The sequence below is a fragment of the Triticum urartu genome, chromosome 1 (assembly GCF_003073215.2).
Source record: "Triticum urartu cultivar G1812 chromosome 1, Tu2.1, whole genome shotgun sequence".
Classification (NCBI taxonomy): domain Eukaryota; kingdom Viridiplantae; phylum Streptophyta; class Magnoliopsida; order Poales; family Poaceae; genus Triticum; species Triticum urartu.
In genome coordinates, this window is record NC_053022.1 from 519,577,137 (window position 1) to 519,597,371 (window position 20,235).

Here is a 20,235-nt window from a genome sequence, read left to right on the forward strand (position 1 = left end):
GAGGTATCTAATAGCAACAAACTCCCAGTCAATGTTCCGTAAAGAAGAATAGCTCACATGCACCCCTAAGCATTTCATAGGAAAGTGGCCAATTTTGCATCCAAAGAGATCCGCATATTTGCGGAGTGTAGACTCATCACCTCCCACACACAAGACTTCACTTTTAAAAAAAATTGATTTTAAGACTAGATATAAGCTCGAAGAGGTACAACAACAACTTAAGGTTGACAGCATGCATGTTCGCATGTTGAGGTGAACCTTTTCCTATTACTCATTGAATGTTTATTAAAGGGTATTTTCTAATGCATGTTGCTTGATGAGGTGTTATATTTGCATGTTGGAGAAATATGTTAGTGGGGTTAGCTATTTAGATATAGAAAAAATTTGAGTGACAGAGATTTACGAAATTCTAAGGTAAATCCGGCATAAAAACGTACGTAATGTACATACATACATCAACTGCTTGCATCCGAGAATTTACGGCCTCGCGTGCCGTCCGGGGAGTTCCTCCCGGTCCCTGCCCCGTCGAGGCGGCGGCAGGTTGACGTGATCGAACCAGACCTGGCGGAAGACCTTGACGATGCAGTCGTGGTGCTCGTCGGCGTTGAGGGCGAGGTAGCACGCCAGCAGCCGCTCCAGCTCCTCCGGCCGGGCGTCGGTCCCTCCGCTGCTCGCGATCATCTCGGACATCGACTCCCGGAACGCCCTCTGCGGGTCCCGCGTCCGCCGCACCACGGCGAGGCTCTCCAGCTCCGGCGCTGACCGCCGCGGCGACCGCACCTTCACCCGCAGCGTCACCTTTCCGGAGAACGACGATCTCCGGCCGCCGCTGACGCTGCGGCGGTGCCGGCGGCCACGGTGCCGACGCCTCAGCCGAGCGCCGCCGCCGTCCGTGTCCGACGGTGCCGCAGCTGCTGCCGCCTGTGGAGGAGGCCGTGGCTGCGCTGGGGAGCCGGCGAGGGAGAAGGGGATGTGTTTGCCGAGCGGCGCCTGGAGGTCACGGTCACCGCCGACGGAGCAGTGGCGCCGGGGTCTGCAGTGCCGGCGCGGGGCGACGGCGTCGGCGCTGTCGTTGCCAACAGAGAGCCGCCTTGGTACGACTTCTTCGGTGGCGACGACGGCGGCGGCAGGGCGATGGCGCCCGCGCGCGGCCACGGCCTCCGCGTTGTCGTTGCCAACAAACAGCCGCCGCAGAACAGCGGGCGAGCGACGCGGCGAGGGCGAGCTGAGCCGGCCCGCCGGCGCGATCGCCACCTTAGCCGGGCTGGCGCGCTCGGGAAGGGCCGACTTGAACGGCGGGGCGGCGGCAGCGGCACTCGCACCGGCTCCGCGGCCCTCGTGCGTGGACGCGGGCGTGCGCTTGGGCTTGGCGGCTATCTTAGCGAGCCACGAGAGCGGCGAGAAGGAGAAGGAGAAGGCCTTGCTCTTGCCACCGCCCTTGCGCTCGCCTCCTTGCTCCGATGCGCGTGACGGCGTCCCGTGTTGCTGTTTCCTGCTTCCCCATCCCATGACTGGCTTCTCGCTAGCTACAACTTCGACTTGAGCTCCTCGTGTCAGCCTGTGCTGAGAGTGTGTGAGCTTAAAGCGTGCAAGTGCTTGTTGCCGCTACTGGGACTTGAGCTCAAGCTTTAAGCTTTGGGGTACACCGTACACACACTTGCACTACTGCACTAGCTAGCTACAGTGGCTCCTATCCTAGAGAGAAGGCAATGTCGGAGAATGGAAAGCGAGACAGCGCCGGCACGGGCAGGGGACAGGCATGATCATCTGAACTCTGCCCGGCGCTAATTATGTCTGTCTGCGTGCATGCAGCATGGGTTTTCGAAAGCCCCTGGCGGCAGGCAGGCGGGCATGAGGAGTTCAGAATTCATAGGCCCCATGCGCGATACGCTCACGCACACTCATGATTCGTCAATTCGCGGGAGAGCAGAGGGAGCAAAGGGAGGAGACAAAGCAGAGGACAAAGCGTGGACTGATGGCTGAAACTGAAAACAAAGCAAGCTTGGCTTGCTACGTGCTGCTGCTTTTGCTTTCTCTGCCTCGTCGTCCTGCCTGCTTTGCTTCTGTTCTCTCATCGTTCGTTTGAACAAAAGCCCCGCCGTTTTTGCCCATTGCCATTCTTCCACTCCTGCCAGGAACAAATTTTTGCTACTACTCGGTGTAGGAACGGTAGAAACACATGCCTGTGCCATGTGAAAGAAGTTCAGACTCGAAGTGAAGTGCCTGCTCAGTTGTACAGGTCTGTGTGCTGTACGGCTGGTAATTCACATCAGTAGTGCTGTATTATTCACATCAAATAAAGGCATGTTGGTCTCGGCCTGAGACCGAGCATGCTCTGTCATGTACACTTTCCACAGGAAAAACACAACACTGTACTCTTATTTACCTTTTTGTTAAGAAAAAACTTGGCCCCAGCCCCAGCTTCGTTAATTAAATTAAAGAAAGTGAACGTAGGCGAGTAGTTTATTTTCGTTGCTGTGCGGGAAAACGACACCGTACTGTACCAGTTAGCGTGCCTTTATCTGATGGCTGATCGTTGCTTGCTGAGCTCAAATGGTCTGCCTCTCAAACTTATCCATTTAGCCACAACCAAGTTCGTGAAGAACGTGCGATATTCTGAATTCTACATTGTTGCATAACCAATTTTCTGGTATCAGATATCAAGAGTTCTGAAGAAGTGAACAGATCTCGTGGCTGCAGGTCCAAATGACACTGCCATAATCTGGGTGGACCGGTCGACATTTTCTGCAGAGTTCATCGAGGGTTTGCCTCAAAGAAGAGCCTAGCCTGCGTCTCTGGTGCTGTCCACGAATTATTATGCCAGTTTGAGCCATATGTGGCCTGTCGCCGTGGCTATTGGTTCAGTCTCCTGTTTCCATACAGTCCAAGCAACCTGAACTTCAAATTACGCGGCCCGCCACTGCTCAGCCCTGAAAGAGACGGGGAGCGAACGATCCAAAAGGAAAATCAAATCAAAAGCCGAGACGGGCGCAAAAGGAGGGTCCCTCCAAAAAATGGGAACCAGCGTTCAAAATGGAAACGGATCCCTATCCACATCGCACAATCGCACATGGACCGAGTGTGTAACTGTCAACTCTCTTGCCTGCCCTGCCGCGAGTGTCAAACGGAAAGCCAATGCGCTCGCTTTCACTGGCCCCGGCCCATCCGTCTGCTTTTTTGCCGATCGAGACGGCGCCTAGAGATAGCAGATCCGCTCAAAATGGCCGAGGGACATATAACATCCAATGGGAGCATTAGTATCGTAGAGCCTGCTCAAGTGTCTACAACATGGGAACGATGCAAGAGAGCTCATGCTCCTTTCTCTCCAATATTACTCCTTTGTCGTCAAAAAAAGAAGAAAAAACTCCCTTGTTGTCAGATAAGTCATGCTATGGACATTGATAAGGTGTTCAAGACGTAACCTGGCAGCTAGTTTCTATTTTTATATGAGTATAAAATCGAATCAAGTGTATTTTGAAAATAATTTTGAGATAAGTATGTATATTTATGATTTTCAAATCCCGGATACGAATGGTTTAGATGTTCTCCCGCCGTTTCATAACGTAGTGCCTATATGTTTTTTTAAAAGGTCAAACTTACAAACTTCGATGAGGTTTCTAAAGAAAAACATTCATTAGATTTTTTTGCGATAAAAAACATTCATGAGTTACATCATGGGAAGTATATTCATACTGTGTATATTTTGTATTGTTGATATAAATAGTTTTCTCTATGAATTGGTTAAAGTTTGGAAATTTTGATTATTCAAAAAATCTATAGGTACTACATTATGGAGCCGACAAGGTATTATCTAAAGATTAAAAAGTTTGACTGTGGGAAATATAAATCGACTAAGATGCTTGTTCTTGTAAAAACCACACTCATACAAAATTTTCTCCTCTCTCTGAAGACACGAAGGAGTAAAGTAAAAAAGGGGAGGGGGCGGGAGAATGTTCGTTGTTCCATGAGCATCTAAGCTCAGGCGCTCCCGTGTGAGCTCCACGGTCGGATCTTGATCTAGTGGTCACCTGTGGATCCCTTGGACCTGCACATAATTAAGGGACTTCTGGAGGGGCTTTTCACATAATTTTCAAAACCGGAGCACGAACTTGCAGCGACGAAAAAAATTGCGAAAAATGGTACTGAAGGTCTCTTAAAATATGGATTTTTTAGGCAAAAGAAGCGACATAAGGTGGGGCCCACGCGACCACCCCAGACGGGTGGGTCCCTGGCCACACCACCTGGCCGCGTGGAGGCCAGGGGTGACCCCTGGCACTTTCTGGAACGTATGGACTTGGAAAAATTATAAAAAATCTCCAGGGTTTTGGAGCTCCGCAGATATGAATTTTCTAAAAAGTTAAAAACATGCAGAAAACAACTCGCTCTAAACACTGAATTAATAGGTTAGTCCAGAAAAAAAATTATAAAAACTATTCCAAAGTATTATAATAACATAAAATAATCAAAAAATATAAATACTTTTGAGACGTATCAGTTCGCCATATGCATGAATGTTGTTGATTGCCCACGCCAACTACATCTTGAAAATCCCTCTTTAAAGATCGTCACACTCATCAATAATCCTTGCAAATGTGGTCCGGGACTTGGAAGGGGAGTAGATAGAGGAGTGTGAAACACCGAGAAAAACACGCTAGCAGTACCCGTTATCTCCACTTGTTTAGTTCAATAGTTGAGCTCCGTGTCACTTTTGGAGCCAATTAATAGAGGCGACATACTGCCAACTTTATAAAACAAATGCACAAACTCAAGAAAATTAATAAATTGTTGTGTGCATCACTTGATGATGAAGGGGGCAAGGGGTTACACCTGCTTTTTGAGAAATTATCTTGTTTCCCTTATCTCTCTGAAGATACAAATGAGTAAAGTAAAGGGAGGGAAAAAGCCATCATGATCAAGAGATTTTCACTACTTGGAACAAGGGGGTGCCTATGAGCCGCATTGTCTTACCGGTCAAGCTCACACCATCTCGAAGGTTTTCGTCATGCAACTCGGGTGTTCACCATATGCATGAGTGTTGTTGTCCGTCCACCCCAACTAGATCTTGAAATCCCTCCTTAAAGATTGTCATGCTCATCAACCATCCTTGCAAAGGTGTTCCGGGTTATGGAAGGGGAGAAGACAGAAGAGCATGCAAGACCGAATAAATTCGCTTGCAATAGTCTTTATCTCCACTTGTTTAGTCAAAACATTAGCTCCATGTAGTTTTTTGAGCAATTGATAGAGAAGACATATTGCCATATACCAAAAACAAGTGCACAAACTCAACGGAATTAATAAATTGCACTTGATGCATAGGAGAGGGGGATACACCTGCTTTTTGAGAAATTACCTTGTTCCTCCTCTCTCTCCGAAGGAACTGTAACGCTCTCGATGCGGCTATATCTCCCATGTGTCGAAGCACGACTTAGAGGCATAACCGCATTGAAAGCAATGTCGCAAGTGAGGTAATCTTCACACAACCCATGTAATACATAAGGGAAAGAGATACATATTTGGCTTACAATTGCCACTTCACACAATTACAAGAATAAAGCATTACAACAAACAAAATACAAATAAGGTCCGACTACGGAACCAAAATAAAAGAAGAACCCCAAATGCGACAAAGGTCCCCGATCGATCCCAACTGGGCTCCACTACTGATCAACTAGAAAGAAACAACACAAAGGACAAGATCTTCATCGAGCTCCTCCTGGAGCTTGGTTGCGTCATCTGCACGGACTCATCGGCACCTGCAAACTGGTTTTGGAAGTATCTGTGAGCCACGGGGACTCAGCAATCTCGCACCCTCGCGATCAAGACTATTTAAGCTTATGGGTAAGGTAAAAGGTATGAGGTGGAGCTACAGCAAGCGACTAGCATATATGGTGGCTAACATACGCAAATGAGAGCGAGAAAAGAAGGCAAAGCACGGTCGATAAAAGTATGATCAAGAAGTGATCCTATAGCAACCTACGCCAAGCATAACTCCAACAACCGTGTTCACTTCCCAGACCCCGCCGGAAAGAGACCATCACGGTTACACACGCGGTTGATTCATTTTAATTAAGGTCAACTTCAGGTTTTCTACAACCGGACATTAACAAATTCCCATCTGCCCATAACCGCGGGCACGGCTTTCGAAAGTTCAAATCCCTGCAGGGGTGTCCCAACTTAGCCCATCACAAGCTCTCACGGTCAACGAAGGAATAGACCTCCTCCCGAGACATTCCGATCAGACTCGGTATCCCGGTACAACAAGACATTTTGACAGGGTAAAACTAAACCAGCAACACCGCACGAATGTGCCGACAAATCCTGATAGGAGCTGCACATATCTCGTTCTCAGGGCACACTCAGATGAGACATCCTACGAGTAAAACCAAACCTCAAGTTGCCCCGAGGTGGCCCTGCAGTCTGCTCGGTCGGACCAACACTCAGAGGAGCACTGGCTCGGGGGGGTTAAAATAAAGATGACCCTCGAGAGAGCGACTCCCAAGGGAACAGTAGGTGGTGGTGAGGCAAATGGTAAAACCAAGGTTGGGCATTGCTGGAGGAGCTTTACTTAAGGCGAACTGTCAAGGGGTTCCCATTATTACCCAACCGCGTAAGGAACGCAAAATCCGGGAACATAACACCGATATGACGGAAACTAGGGCGGCAAGAGTGGAACAAAACACCAGGCATAAGGCCGAGCCTTCCACCCTTTACCAAGTATATAGATGCATTAATTAAATAAGATATATTGTGATATCCCAACAAGTAAACATGTTCCAACAAGGAACAACAACTCCATGTTCCAACAAGGAACATACTTCAATCTTCACCTGCAACTAACAACGCTATAAGAGGGGTTGAGCAAAGCGGTAACATAGCCAATCAACGGTTTGCTAGGACAAGGTGGGTTAGAGGCTTGGTTCAACAATTTAGGAGGCATGATAAACAAGTGGTAGGTATCGCAGCATAGGCATAGCAAAAGAGCGAGCATCTAGCAAAGCAAAGATAGAAGTGATTTCGAGGGTATGATCATCTTGCCTGAAATCCCGTAAGGAAGAAGAACGAGTCCATGAAGAAGGCAAACGAACGTAGCCAACGGATCCTCACAAACGCAATGTTACCGGATCCAACCCGAAGAAGCAACACCGGAAAGAAGCACACAACATAGTAAACAACCACCACATAGACATGGCATGATGCACAACCAAGTATGATGCATGTCCGGTTTAATGAAGTATGGCATGGCATGGCAAAATGCACAAACAATCCTACAAATTAAGTGGAGCTCATTATGCAACGGGTTGCATATTGACGGAACACCACGACAAGTTATTTAGTTCGATCTCGTTTATGTACCCAACAATATTAAATGTTGTTAAACATGGCAAGAGGGTGAAGCAAATGAAAACTACCTATCTAGTCAAGTTTAAATGAGGCTGGAAACAACGAACAATAATTCCGGTAAATCCCCATATGCATATTATTGATTTGGTACTGTTCTGCCCTAAACACAATTTTAGAGTTGTTTGACATGCAAAGTAAGGCCACCATGTTAAACTAGGCATTTTTCTACCCCATTTACATATAAAGTTTATTAAATTCCGAGTTACGATTATTTAGTTATGAATTAAAGCATTTTTGCATGGCATAGGAGCAAATTTAAACAAACAACATTTTAGACATTTTAACCATGGATGAAAGTGACATATTATTAAACTAGACAAAATTCTGAGCAAGTTCCATATATAATTTATTTAGATCCGATGCACGGTTATTAAGTTTTTATATGCATGAAGTTTAGGGACCTCTCTGTAAAAACTGCAGTCTCAGGTTAAATGGACAAATTCGCAGCGCACACAAAAAAACAACTAAGGGCTGAATCTGGCTGGGCCAAAGGAATGAAAAAGGAGGCGCTAGCTCACCATGGGCTATGGCCCGGTCAGTGCAGAGGAGGCCGGGCAGGCCGGCTGGGTGCTGGGCCTTGGGTTGGGCGCGGCCCACGCGCAAGCGTTGACGAGAAACTGAGGCAGATCGGGCGCGTCTCATACTGCTCGCATACAGGGAGCAACGGCGGCAGACTCCGGCGGCGCGGAGGTGCAGCGGGGTCGAGGAGGAACGGGATCCGGCCAGAATGGACGCGGGGCGGCGTGAGCTTCCCGGATCCGACAACGGGGAGGCCGGATCGGGCGGCTGACGACGGACTTCGGCGACGGCAGCACAGATCCAAGTCCATGGCGTCTCTGCAGGCAGAGGAAGAGAGAGATGGTGAGACCTGCGAGAGAGAGAGGAGAAGGAGAAGGCGATGGGGGCTCTGCCTGGGGTCGGCGGCGAAGCTCACCGGCGGCGGGGTCGCTGCACGGTGTGGGACGGTGATGCAGGCGCGGGCGAGGAGGAGCGCTCGGGGAGGCGCCGGCGGCCTGGAGCAGGGGCGCGGGGCTCGCAGGTTGGGCCCAGATGGGCTTCCCAGGGCCCGATGTGGGTCCTGGCGGGCCCACGGGCTTCGCGGCGACGCAGGAGACCAGGGGGTGAGGTGGAGGCGCGAGAGTGGCCCTTGGCGGCGGCGCAGGTGGAGGTCTGCCCTGTGGGGCGGCGCCAAGTGGAGAGGAGGGGCTGGAGTGGCGCGGAAATTGAGGAGGAGGTGGGAGGCTAGAGGTAGGGGAAGGCTAGGCTGCCAGATTTGGAATGGGATGTGGTTTAAATAGGCAGGTTTAGGGTTAGGGGGATTTTTGGAGCGTTTCGGAGCACCCAATCGCGATCCGACGGTTCCGATCGAGAGGAGGGGTTTAGCTGGGTTAGGTGGGATGTGGAGAGTGGGTTGGGCTGAGAGGAGAGAGGCGGAAATGCAGCCCGGCAACTGTTTCCGGAGACCGAAAACGTCCGACGTTAGACCGACTATAATGCCGCTATAGTTTAACGGTTGGGCTATCAAACGAACTCCGAATGTGATGAAACTTGACAGACGGTCTATCTACACTATAACAAGACCACACGCCAACTTTCAACCCATTCCGAGAACATTTTCCGGCCACTTATAAAATAATATTTTGGACATGTCGCGGGCGCGTGCAAGTGTGTCTGGGCTCAGAACGGACAACCAAAGGAACGAGGAGACCCGGATGGATGCAAGTTTTGAAAACATGATGATGCAATGCACATGATGACATGATGAAATGCAGCACGCAAGCCAATGACAAGATAACAACAACGAATAATTGGAGGACACCTGGCACATCGGTCTCGGGGCGTTACAACACTCCACCACTACGAGAGGATCTCGTCCCGAGATCTAGAATGGCACCGGAGGGAAAACGGAAGAGAAAGAGAAGAGGTAAACTAAGTTGCTTCTTGACAAAAGAGTGAAAACAAAGAACCTTGAAGAGGTTAATCCATATCGAGAAAAGAATACAATGGAGATGAATGAAGTTGAACGCACTCCGGTAGGGAAGAGGAAAACAAGGAATTACAAATTCGGACAGCACTTCGTTTGAAAAGTGATACAAGACTTGATAAGATGAAAAGAACTTGAGCAGAGGACACGACACTCCGGTTAAATGGATAAGCAAAAGAAAGAAGCATGATTTTGACAGAACAAAATGATGGGTTGAAAAGAGCAACATCGCAATGCCTCCGGAAGAGAGAAATAGAAGATAGATCATTGAGATAAAAGAATGTAGAAGAAAAAGCCAACTTCTGCCACAAAATAGTTTGAAAAGGCATCTTTAGGAGAAGGGTCGAACGGAGTTGTTGGAAAAGCCAACAACGAAAAGGATAAGCTTGATATGGTCTTATGGAATACATCTCAAATTATGATGTGACAACCTGCCACTCATGGGAAAAGAATTGGATTGGTAAGAACAAGGAGACGAGAAAACTTATTTCACCGAAAGGATAAATGAAGAACTTGGATCATTTATAATCACCATAACTAGCAACAATCCTTAGGAAAGGCTTTGGTGAAATATAACCCAAGATAACTCCAAAGAAGAGATTGATGGATTTAAAATACCTCATTCTTAATAACATGTGAATCATGAACTCAAATTATCAAGAATGATGTAAAACCACCTCCAAAGATACGGTAGAAAGAAATTGTACTCCGGATAGCAAGATGAAGAAAGCTTGAGCTCCTTTGAAAAGAATCTCGATGAACACTTCGAGAAAGAATTAAATCCTTGATGAACCATCATGTAGAACCTTCATGATGAACTCCGGTAACAAAAAAAAATGATCAAACGGAAAGGAAGATGAGAAGAGTAAGATTGAAGCCTTGCAATGATTAGATGAAGCTTAGCAACGAGATAAAGAGGAAACTTGGCACTCCGGTAAAGAAAAATGAACAAATGGAAACAAGAATTTGATGAGCCTCCGGAATAGGGAATTAACCACTTGGATAAAACAAGAATTAGAATTACATTATGCTTATCCTTCACCAATTAAATTGATGACAATCAATGGATTCGACATATTACTTATTCTCGTAGAAAAGATTAAGATAGATATAGCGCCAACTTGAGAAGGTCTTCAAAGAACCACCGGTAGAATTGACAACGAATAAATTGATATGGTGACCAAGGAAGAGAACTCTTGAACGGACCACCGTAAGAATTGAAAATGATCGAAGTAGGGGTGCATCACCGGTAAGAATTAGCAAATGAACGAAGGTGCTTGAGACAAACTAGATACATGAGAACGAAGAGATCAAGAACTGGTTAGAGGATATTTGATTGATGCACCGGCAAGATAGGAGAACAATAACTGACAGCTGAGAATGAATAAACCTGAATTGATGGACTCCGGATAACAAACTGAGAAGACTCTTGAATATCTCCTGATGGGTGAAAAAGATTCTCACAATCGAAAACAATTATGAGAGGATGGCAACAAGCTAGCACCATGACTCTTGAAGAGAATGGAGCAAGATTAAAGAGAAACTCTACTTCGGTCTTCAAATCTGAGAATGACGACGAGAAACACCACCATGAATTATTGAGGCACTCCGAAATAATTAAAAGCGAAGAGATTGAGCCCCCGATGAAAAGAATTTGAAAGATCTTGGAGAAAGGCATTGGCTGATGATAACTCATTCTTACGTCAGACTTCGAAAAGAAATTTGAGGATAGCTCCGGGAAAATAAGAGGAGTCAGGTAAGATCCTGGGAAAAGACCTGTGGGTTAGGGCCCACTCAAAAGATACACCGTAGAACGATTGCTTGGAAGAAAGATTTGTACCGGTTAAATAAAATGACTTGAATGATATAACAACCTCGAAATAGGTTGAACTGATCTTGAATGAAAAGACGAGCCTTCTGAGACATCTTAAGCACTCTGGAACAATTGAATAGCGAGAAATGAATGAATATGATGAGCACCGGCATGAGAACACATTTGAAACGAGGAAAAGGATGTGATCACCATCGAAAGATTGCATTGAGAACACCGGGGAAGATAAAAGAACAAAGAATGATAAACTTGAGGCTCCGTTAGAATCTTCATGAGCAACACCGGGTAAGAATATTGACGGAAAAGGAGTGGGGAGGCTTCACATGAATAAGATGGATACTCGATTAAGAAATCTGAGTCCTTGAAGAAAAACAAGGGAGGGAGGGCGGGCAAAACAAAGGCAACTTGGGGACGGATGAAACAAACGCCGTTGAGAAGAACTGATACTTGATCTTGCGGATGTTGAAATGATCAGATTCACTTGAAGAGAAACACACCGGTTGAAAAGGATTGACATGACAGACTCGATGATTGAGAAGGATTAGTATTCACATAGAGGTATGAGAGCACCGCTTAGGAAAGGGATGGAATCAACATTTGACTTCGAAGCAACTCGAATACCACAACTCAAAACAAAACAAAGGATTGGCTCGCAGAATAAACCGGAACAAACATATGATAGAGATTTCGTCCGAAGTTTTCGTGGTGGGGCCTACACGGGCTCGATCGTACAGCACCATCATGTACAAGGCAGTGCACATGACATACGAAGCGTCCCCGAGTCGGCATAGCCAAGGACTCTTTAAGACACAACGAGACCACTGTAAAACCGACCGTGGATAGGCGGACCACTAGACGTCGAACCCCAATTTCATATCATACATCCGTCGGAAAGATATCCTAAGAGCTACTTGAATTCCCACCTATGAAACTCCCGAAATTTTCCGGTTATGCAATCAGGTGTTGGGGATACAGGGGAAGCATAATATCTCACCCAAAACTAGCAAATCCTACATCCAGCTGTATCCATCCTTCAACACATAACCAAGAAACCTTCGGAAATCATCTACCTCAACCTTCGAAAAGCATCCGTTATACAAGTTATGGCAATACTCCCGAACTCCCGCCCCAGTACTGGGTGGCGTCGAGGTTATCTCACCAACGAACTGCATAAAAGAGATTTTCGATGTCAGCGTACTAAACTCAGGTATTCCAGAATTGCAACGATAAAATTATGACGACAACACCTCAGAGCTCAACTCCCCGGGACACTTCCACAAAACCCCTGACAGGAGGCACCAAGACAATGTTCTCATCATAAAACCATCGGAACGATTCCAAGATACCCGCGTGATCCTAAAATTTTTTTTAGTGAAATTTGAGAAGAGAAGAGTCAAAACTCTACGTCAGGATGCCTTACCAGAGCGATGAGGAGACTGGGAAATAAAAAGAATTCCTAAACTCTCCGATATATAATTCCTAAATGACTCAAAACATTTTTCTAGACACAACTCGGCCACTAAAAACGATCAAGCAATGGGGCTCCTAAGGTCGGGGAAGGCTCTGATTACCAACTTGTAACGCCCTCGATGCGGCTATATCTCCCACGTGTCGAAGCACGACTTAGAGGCATAACCGCATTGAAAGCAATGTCGCAAGTGAGGTAATCTTCACACAACCCATGTAATACATAAGGGAAAGAGATACATATTTGGCTTACAATCGCCACTTCACACAATTACAAGAATAAAGCATTACAACAAACAAAATACAAACAAGGTCCAACTACGGAACCAAAATAAAAGAAGAACCCCAAATGCGACAAAGGTCCTCGATCGACCCCAATTGGGCTCCACTATTGATCAACTAGAAAGAAACAACACAAAGGACAAGATCTTCATCGAGCTCCTCCTGGAGCTTGGTTGCGTCATCTGCACGGACTCATTGGCACCTGCAAACTGGTTTTGGAAGTATCTGTGAGCCACGGGGACTCAGCAATCTCGCACCCTCGCGATCAAGACTATTTAAGCTTATGGGTAAGGTAAAAGGTATGAGGTGGAGCTGCAGCAAGCGACTAGCATATATGGTGGCTAACATACGCAAATGAGAGCGAGAAAAGAAGGTAAAGCACGGTCGATAAAAGTATGATCAAGAAGTGATCCTATAGCAACCTACGCCAAGCATAACTCCGACAACCGTGTTCACTTCCCGGACCCCGCCGGAAAGAGACCATCACGGTTACACATGCGGTTGATTCATTTTAATTAAGGTCAACTTCAGGTTTTCTACAACCGGACATTAACAAATTCCCATCAGCCCATAACCACGGGCACGGCTTTCGAAAGTTCAAATCCCTGCAGGGGTGTCCCAACTTAGCCCATCACAAGCTCTCACGGTCAACGAAGGAATAGACCTCCTCCCGAGACATTCCGATCAGACTCGGTATCCCGGTACAACAAGACATTTCAACAGGGTAAAACTAAACCAGCAACACCGCACGAATGTGCCGACAAATCCCGATAGGAGCTGCACATATCTCGTTCTCAGGGCACACTCAGATGAGACATCCTACGAGTAAAACCAAACCTCAAGTTGCCCCGAGGTGGCCCCGCAGTCTGCTCGGTCGGACCAACACTCAGAGGAGCACTGGCCCGGGGGGGTTAAAATAAAGATGACCCTCGAGAGAGTGACTCCCAAGGGAATAGTAGGTGGTGGTGAGGCAAATGGTAAAACCAAGGTTGGGCATTGCTGGAGGAGCTTTACTTAAGGCGAACTGTCAAGGGGTTCCCATTATTACCCAACCGCGTAAGGAACGCAAAATCCGGGAACATAACACCGATATGACGGAAACTAGGGCGGCAAGAGTGGAACAAAACACCAGGCATAAGGCCGAGCCTTCCACCCTTTACCAAGTATATAGATGCATTAATTAAATAAGATATATTGTGATATCCCAACAAGTAAACATGTTCCAACAAGGAACAACAACTCCATGTTCCAACAAGGAACATACTTCAATCTTCACCTGCAACTAACAACGCTATAAGAGGGGCTGAGCAAAGCGGTAACATAGCCAATCAACGGTTTTCTAGGACAAGGTGGGTTAGAGGCTTGGTTCAACAATTTAGGAGGCATGATAAACAAGTGGTAGGTATCGCAGCATAGGCATAGCAAAAGAGCGAGCATCTAGCAAAGCAAAGATAGAAGTGATTTCGAGGGTATGATCATCTTGCCTGAAATCCCGCAAGGAAGAAGAACGAGTCCATGAAGAAGGCAAACGAACGTAGCCAACGGATCCTCACAAACGCAATGTTACCGGATCCAACCCGAAGAAGCAACACCGGAAAGAAGCACACAACATAGTAAACAACCACCACATAGACATGGCATGATGCACAACCAAGTATGATGCATGTCCGGTTTAATGAAGTATGGCATGGCATGGCAAAATGCACAAACAATCCTACAAATTAAGTGGAGCTCATTATGCAACGGGTTGCATATTGACGGAACACCACGACAAGTTATTTAGTTCGATCTCATTTATGTATCCAACAATATTAAATGTTGTTAAACATGGCAAGAGGGTGAAGCAAATGAAAACTACCTATCTAGTCAAGTTTAAATGAGGCTGGAAACAACGAACAATAATTCCGGTAAATCCCCATATGCATATTATTGATTTGGTACTGTTCTGCCCTAAACACAATTTTAGAGTTGTTTGACATGCAAAGTAAGGCCACCATGTTAAACTAGGCATTTTTCTACCCCATTTACATATAAAGTTTATTAAATTCCGAGTTACAGTTATTTAGTTATGAATTAAAGCATTTTTGCATGGCATAGGAGCAAATTTAAACAAACAACATTTTAGACATTTTAACCATGGATGAAAGTGACATATTATTAAACTAGACAAAATTCTGAGCAAGTTCCATATATAATTTATTTAGATCCGATGCACGGTTATTAAGTTTTTATATGCATGAAGTTTAGGGACCTCTCTGTAAAAACTGCAGTCTCAGGTTAAATGGACAAATTCGCAGCGCACACAAAAAAAACAACTAAGGGCTGAATCTGGCTGGGCCAAAGGAATGAAAAAGGAGGCGCTGGCTCACCATGGGCTATGGCCCGGTCAGTGCAGAGGAGGCCGGGCAGGCCGGCTGGGTGCTGGGCCTTGGGTTGGGCGCGGCCCACGCGCAAGCGTTGACGAGAAACTGAGGCAGATCGGGCGCGTCTCATACTGCTCGCATACAGGGAGCAACGGCGGCGGACTCCGGCGGCGCGGAGGTGCAGCGGGGTCGAGGAGGAACGGGATCCGGCCAGAATGGACGCGGGGTGGCGTGAGCTTCCCGGATCCGACAACGGGAAGGCCGGATCGGGCGGCTGACGACGGACTTCGGCGACGGCAGCACAGATCCAAGCCCATGGCGTCTCTGCAGGCAGAGGGAGAGAGATATGGTGAGACCTGCGAGAGAGAGAGAAGGAGAAGGCGACGGGGGCTCTGCCTGGGGTCGACGGCGAAGCTCACCGGCGGCGGGGTCGCTGCACGGTGTGGGACGGCGATGCAGGCGCGGGCGAGGAGGAGCGCTCGGGGAGGCGCCGGCGGCCTGGAGCAGGGGGGCGGGGCCCGCGGGTTGGGCCCAGATGGGCTTCCCAGGGCCCGATGCGGGTCCTGGCGGGCCCACGGGCTTCGCGGCGACGCGGGGAGACCAGGGGGTGAGGTGGAGGCGCGAGAGTGGCCCTTGGCGGCGGCGCAGGTGGAGGTCTGCCCTGTGGGGCGGCGCCAAGTGGAGAGGAGGGGCTGGAGTGGCGCGAAAATTGAGGAGGAGGTGGGAGGCTAGAGGTAGGGGAAGGCTAGGCTGCCAGATTTGGAATGGGATGTGGTTTAAATAGGCAGGTTTAGGGTTAGGGGGATTTTTGGAGCGTTTCGGAGCACCCAATCACGATCCGATGGTTTTGATCGAGAGGAGGGGTTTAGCTGGGTTAGGTGGGCTGTGGAGAGTGGGTTGGGCTGAGAGGAGAGAGGCGGAAATGCAGCCCGGCAACTGTTTCCGGAGACCGAAAACGTCCGACGTTAGACCGACTACAATGCCGCTATAGTTTAACGGTTGGGCTATCAAACGAACTCCGAATGCGATGAAACTTGACAGGCGGTCTATCTACACTATAACAAGACCACACGCCAACTTTCTACCCATTCCGAGAACATTTTCTGGCCACTTATAAAATAATATTTTGGACATGTCGCGGGCGCGTGCAAGTGTGTCTGGGTTCAGAACGGACAACGAAAGGAACGAGGAGACCCGGACAGATGCAAGTTTTGAAAACATGATGATGCAATGCACATGATGACATGATGAAATGCAGCATGCAAGCCAATGACAAGACAACAACAACGAATAATTGGAGGACACCTGGCACATCGGTCTCGGGGCGTTACAGGAACAAAGTAGTAAATTAAAAGGAGGAAAAACAATCATGATCAAGAATTTTTCACTAGTGGGAACAAGGCTTAATGTTCGTCCTCCGCCACTACCTTGTTGCTCAAGCTAACTTCGTCTTGAGGATTTTCACCATGCATCTTAGGTCTTCACCATATGCGTGAGTGTTGTTGACCATCCACTCAACCAAGATTATGAATTACCTCATTACAGATCATCACGCTCGTCAACCATCCCTACAAAGGTGGTCTGGATTGAGGAAGGGGAGAAGACGGAAGGGCAGCAACACTGAGGAAAACACGCAGTGTCATTGGTTATCTCCACTTGTTTAGTCAATTTGTTGAGTTCCCTCTGACTTTCTGAGCCAACTTTCAGCCACACATCTAAAATAGATGCACAAACTCAATTAAATTAATAAATGGATGTGTGCATCACTTGTTGTAGGGGAAAGGGGGTTACATCTGCTTTTCGAGAAAATATCTTGTTTTCTCCTCTCTCTGGAGACACAATATTAAAAGTAAAGAGAGGGAAATCCCCATCATGATCAAGATTTTTTCACTACTAAGAATAAGGGGCAATGTAGGCCCGCAACCATTACCTTACTGGGCAAGCTAACGTCATCTTGAGAGTTTTCACCATGTAGTTCAGGTGTTTACTATATGCATGAGTGTTGGTGACCGTCCACCCCAACTATATCTTGAATTTCTTCATTAAAGATCATCACAGTCATCAACCATCCTAGCAAAGGTGTTCTAGTTTGTGTAAGTGGAGAAGACATAAGAGTGTGCAACAATGAGTAAAATGTGACGGCAACATTCACTATCTTCCCTTGTTTATTAATACATTGAGTTGTCTCTCTCTTTTTGATCCAACTAATAGAGAAGACATACCACCATATATCTAATACAAATGCACAAATTAAACGAATTTGATAAATGGTTGTGTGCATCACTTAATGTAGGGGAGAGGGGTTACACATGCCTTTTGAGAAGTTATCTTGTTTGTGTTCTCTCTGAAGACACAAAAAAAGTAAAGTAAAGTGAGGGAAAAACCATCATGATCAAGAGATTTTTAACTACTAGAAAAGGGGGCAATATACATGTGCCACCATTGCTTTACCAGTCAAGTTACGTCATCTTAGGGGTTTTCACCAAGCAGCTCAGGTAATTACCATGTGCATGTACGAGTGTTGCTTACCATCCACCCCAACTAGATATTTATTTTCTTGACTCGAGATTGTCATGCTCGTTAGCTATCCTTGCAAAGGTGGTCCATACGAGGAAGGGGAGAAAACAGAAGAGAGCACAATACTTAGTAGAACACGCTAATGATATCCACTTGTTTGTCAAATGTTGAGTTCCCTCTCACTTTTTGACAAATGCACAAAATCAATGAAATGATTAATGGATGTGTGCACTGCTAAATATAGGGGAAGAGGGGGTTACACCTGCTTTTCGAGAAACTATCTTGCATCCCCTCTCTCGGAAGACATAAATAAGTACAGTAAAGGGAGGAACAAAAAACAACATGATCAAGAGTTTTTTTCACTAATGGAACACGGGGCAATGTCCGTGCATCACCATTGCCTTACCGGTCAAGCTAACATCATCGTGAGGGTTTTCACCATGCAGCTACGGTGTTTACCATATGCACGAGTGTTGCTGACCGTCCACCCCAACTAGATCTTGAATTCCTTCATTAGATATCGTCATGCTCATCGGCCATCCCTGAAAGGTGGTCTGAGTCGTGGAAGGGGAAAATACAATAGAGCGTGCAACACTAAATAAAAAGCGCTAGCGACATTCATTTTCTCCACTTGTTTAGTCAATCCACTGAGTTCCTTGTCGCTTTTTGAGCCAATTAATAGAGAAGGTATACCGCTAATTTTCTAAAGCAGATGCAGAACTCAATTAATTTAATAAGTGGTCATGTGCACCAATTAATTCAGAGGGAGAGAGGGTTACACCTGCTTTCTAAGAAATTATCTTGTGCGTCCTCTCCCCGAAGACACAAATAAGTAAAGGAAGGGAAAAAACATCATGATGTAAAAAATCAATACCGGAACAAGGGTCAATGTCTGTGCGCCGCCATTGACTTATCGGTCAAGCTCACAACATCACGGTTTTCACCATTTAGCTTATGTGTTTACCATATGCACGAGTGTAGCTCACCGTCCACCCCAACTAGATCTTGAATTTCTTCATTAGATATCCTCATGCTCGTGAGCCACCCTTGCAAAGGTGGTTCATGGTGTGGAAGGGAAGAAGACAGAAGAGCATGCAACACCAAGTATAATGCGCTAGCGATATTCATTTGTCCTCTTGCTTAGAAGAACTTCAAGTTCAACCTCTCCTTTTGAGCCAGTTAATAGCGAAGACATACCGCCATTTATCTAAAACAGATACAAAAACTCAACAAATTTAAAAAAAATGGTCCTGTGCATTACTTAATGCAGGGGAGAGGTTACACTTGCTTTTCGAGAAATTATCCTTTTTCTCTTCTCCCGGTAGACATAAATAAGTAAATTAAAGTAAGGAGAGGGAAAATCATTATGATCAAGATTTTTTTCACCACTAGAACAAGGGGGCAATGTCCATTGATACATCTCCAGCGTATCTATAATTTTTGATTGTTCCATGCTATTATATTATCTGTTTTGGATGTTTATGGGCTTTATTATGCACTTTTATATTATTTTTGGGACTAACCTAGAGTCCAGTGCCAACTTCTGTTTTTTCCTTGTTTTAGAGTATCACAGAAAAGGAAAATCAAATGGAGTCCAATTGACCTGAAACTTCACGGAACTTATTTTTGGACCACAAGAAGCCCACGGAGTATCGGAGATGGACCAGAAGAGTCTTGGGCTTCCCACGAGGGTAGGGGGCGCGCCCACCCCCTGGGCGTGCCCCCTGCCTCGTGGACAGCCCGGAGATCCACCGACGTACTTCTTCCTCCTATATATATCCATATACCCTAAAAATTTCAGAGAGCAGAATAGATCGGGAGTTCCGCCGCCAGAAGCCTCTGTAGCCACCGAAAACCAATCTAGACCCGTTCCGGCACCCTGCCGGAGGGGGGAATCCCTCTTTGGTGGCCATCTTCATCATCCCGGCGCTCTCCATGACGAGGAGGGAGTAGTCCACCCTCGGGGCTGAGGGTATGTACCAGTAGCTATGTGTTTGATCTCTCTCTCTCTCTCGTGTTCTTGAGGTGGTACGATCTTGATGTGTCGCGAGCTTTGCTATTATAGTTGGATCTTATGATGTTTCTCCCCCTCTACTCTCTTGTAATGGATTGAGTTTTCCCTTTGAAGTTATCTTATCGGATTGAGTCTTTAAGGATTTGAGAACACTTGATGTATGTCTTGTCGTGCTTATCTGTGGTGACAATGGGATATCACGTGATCCACTTGATGTATGTTTTGGTGATCAACTTGCGGGTTCCGCCCATGAACCTATGCATAGGGGTTGGCACATGTTTTCGTCTTGACTCTCCGGTAGAATCTTTGGGGCACTCTTTGAAGTTCTTTGTGTTGGTTTGAATAGATGAATCTGATATTGTGTGATGCATATCGT

General features: G+C 46.6%; 1 protein-coding gene across 1 annotated transcript; it reads right to left on the reverse strand.

Annotated features, from left to right (window-relative positions):
• Positions 1–403: 403 nt before the first annotated feature.
• Positions 404–2,269, reverse strand: LOC125524860. Its single transcript, XM_048689890.1, has one exon. The coding sequence runs from the start codon at positions 1,507–1,509 to the stop codon at positions 478–480; it is 1,032 nt and encodes a 343-aa protein (XP_048545847.1). The 5' UTR covers positions 1,510–2,269; the 3' UTR covers positions 404–477.
• Between the last annotated feature and the right edge of the window lie 17,966 nt (positions 2,270–20,235).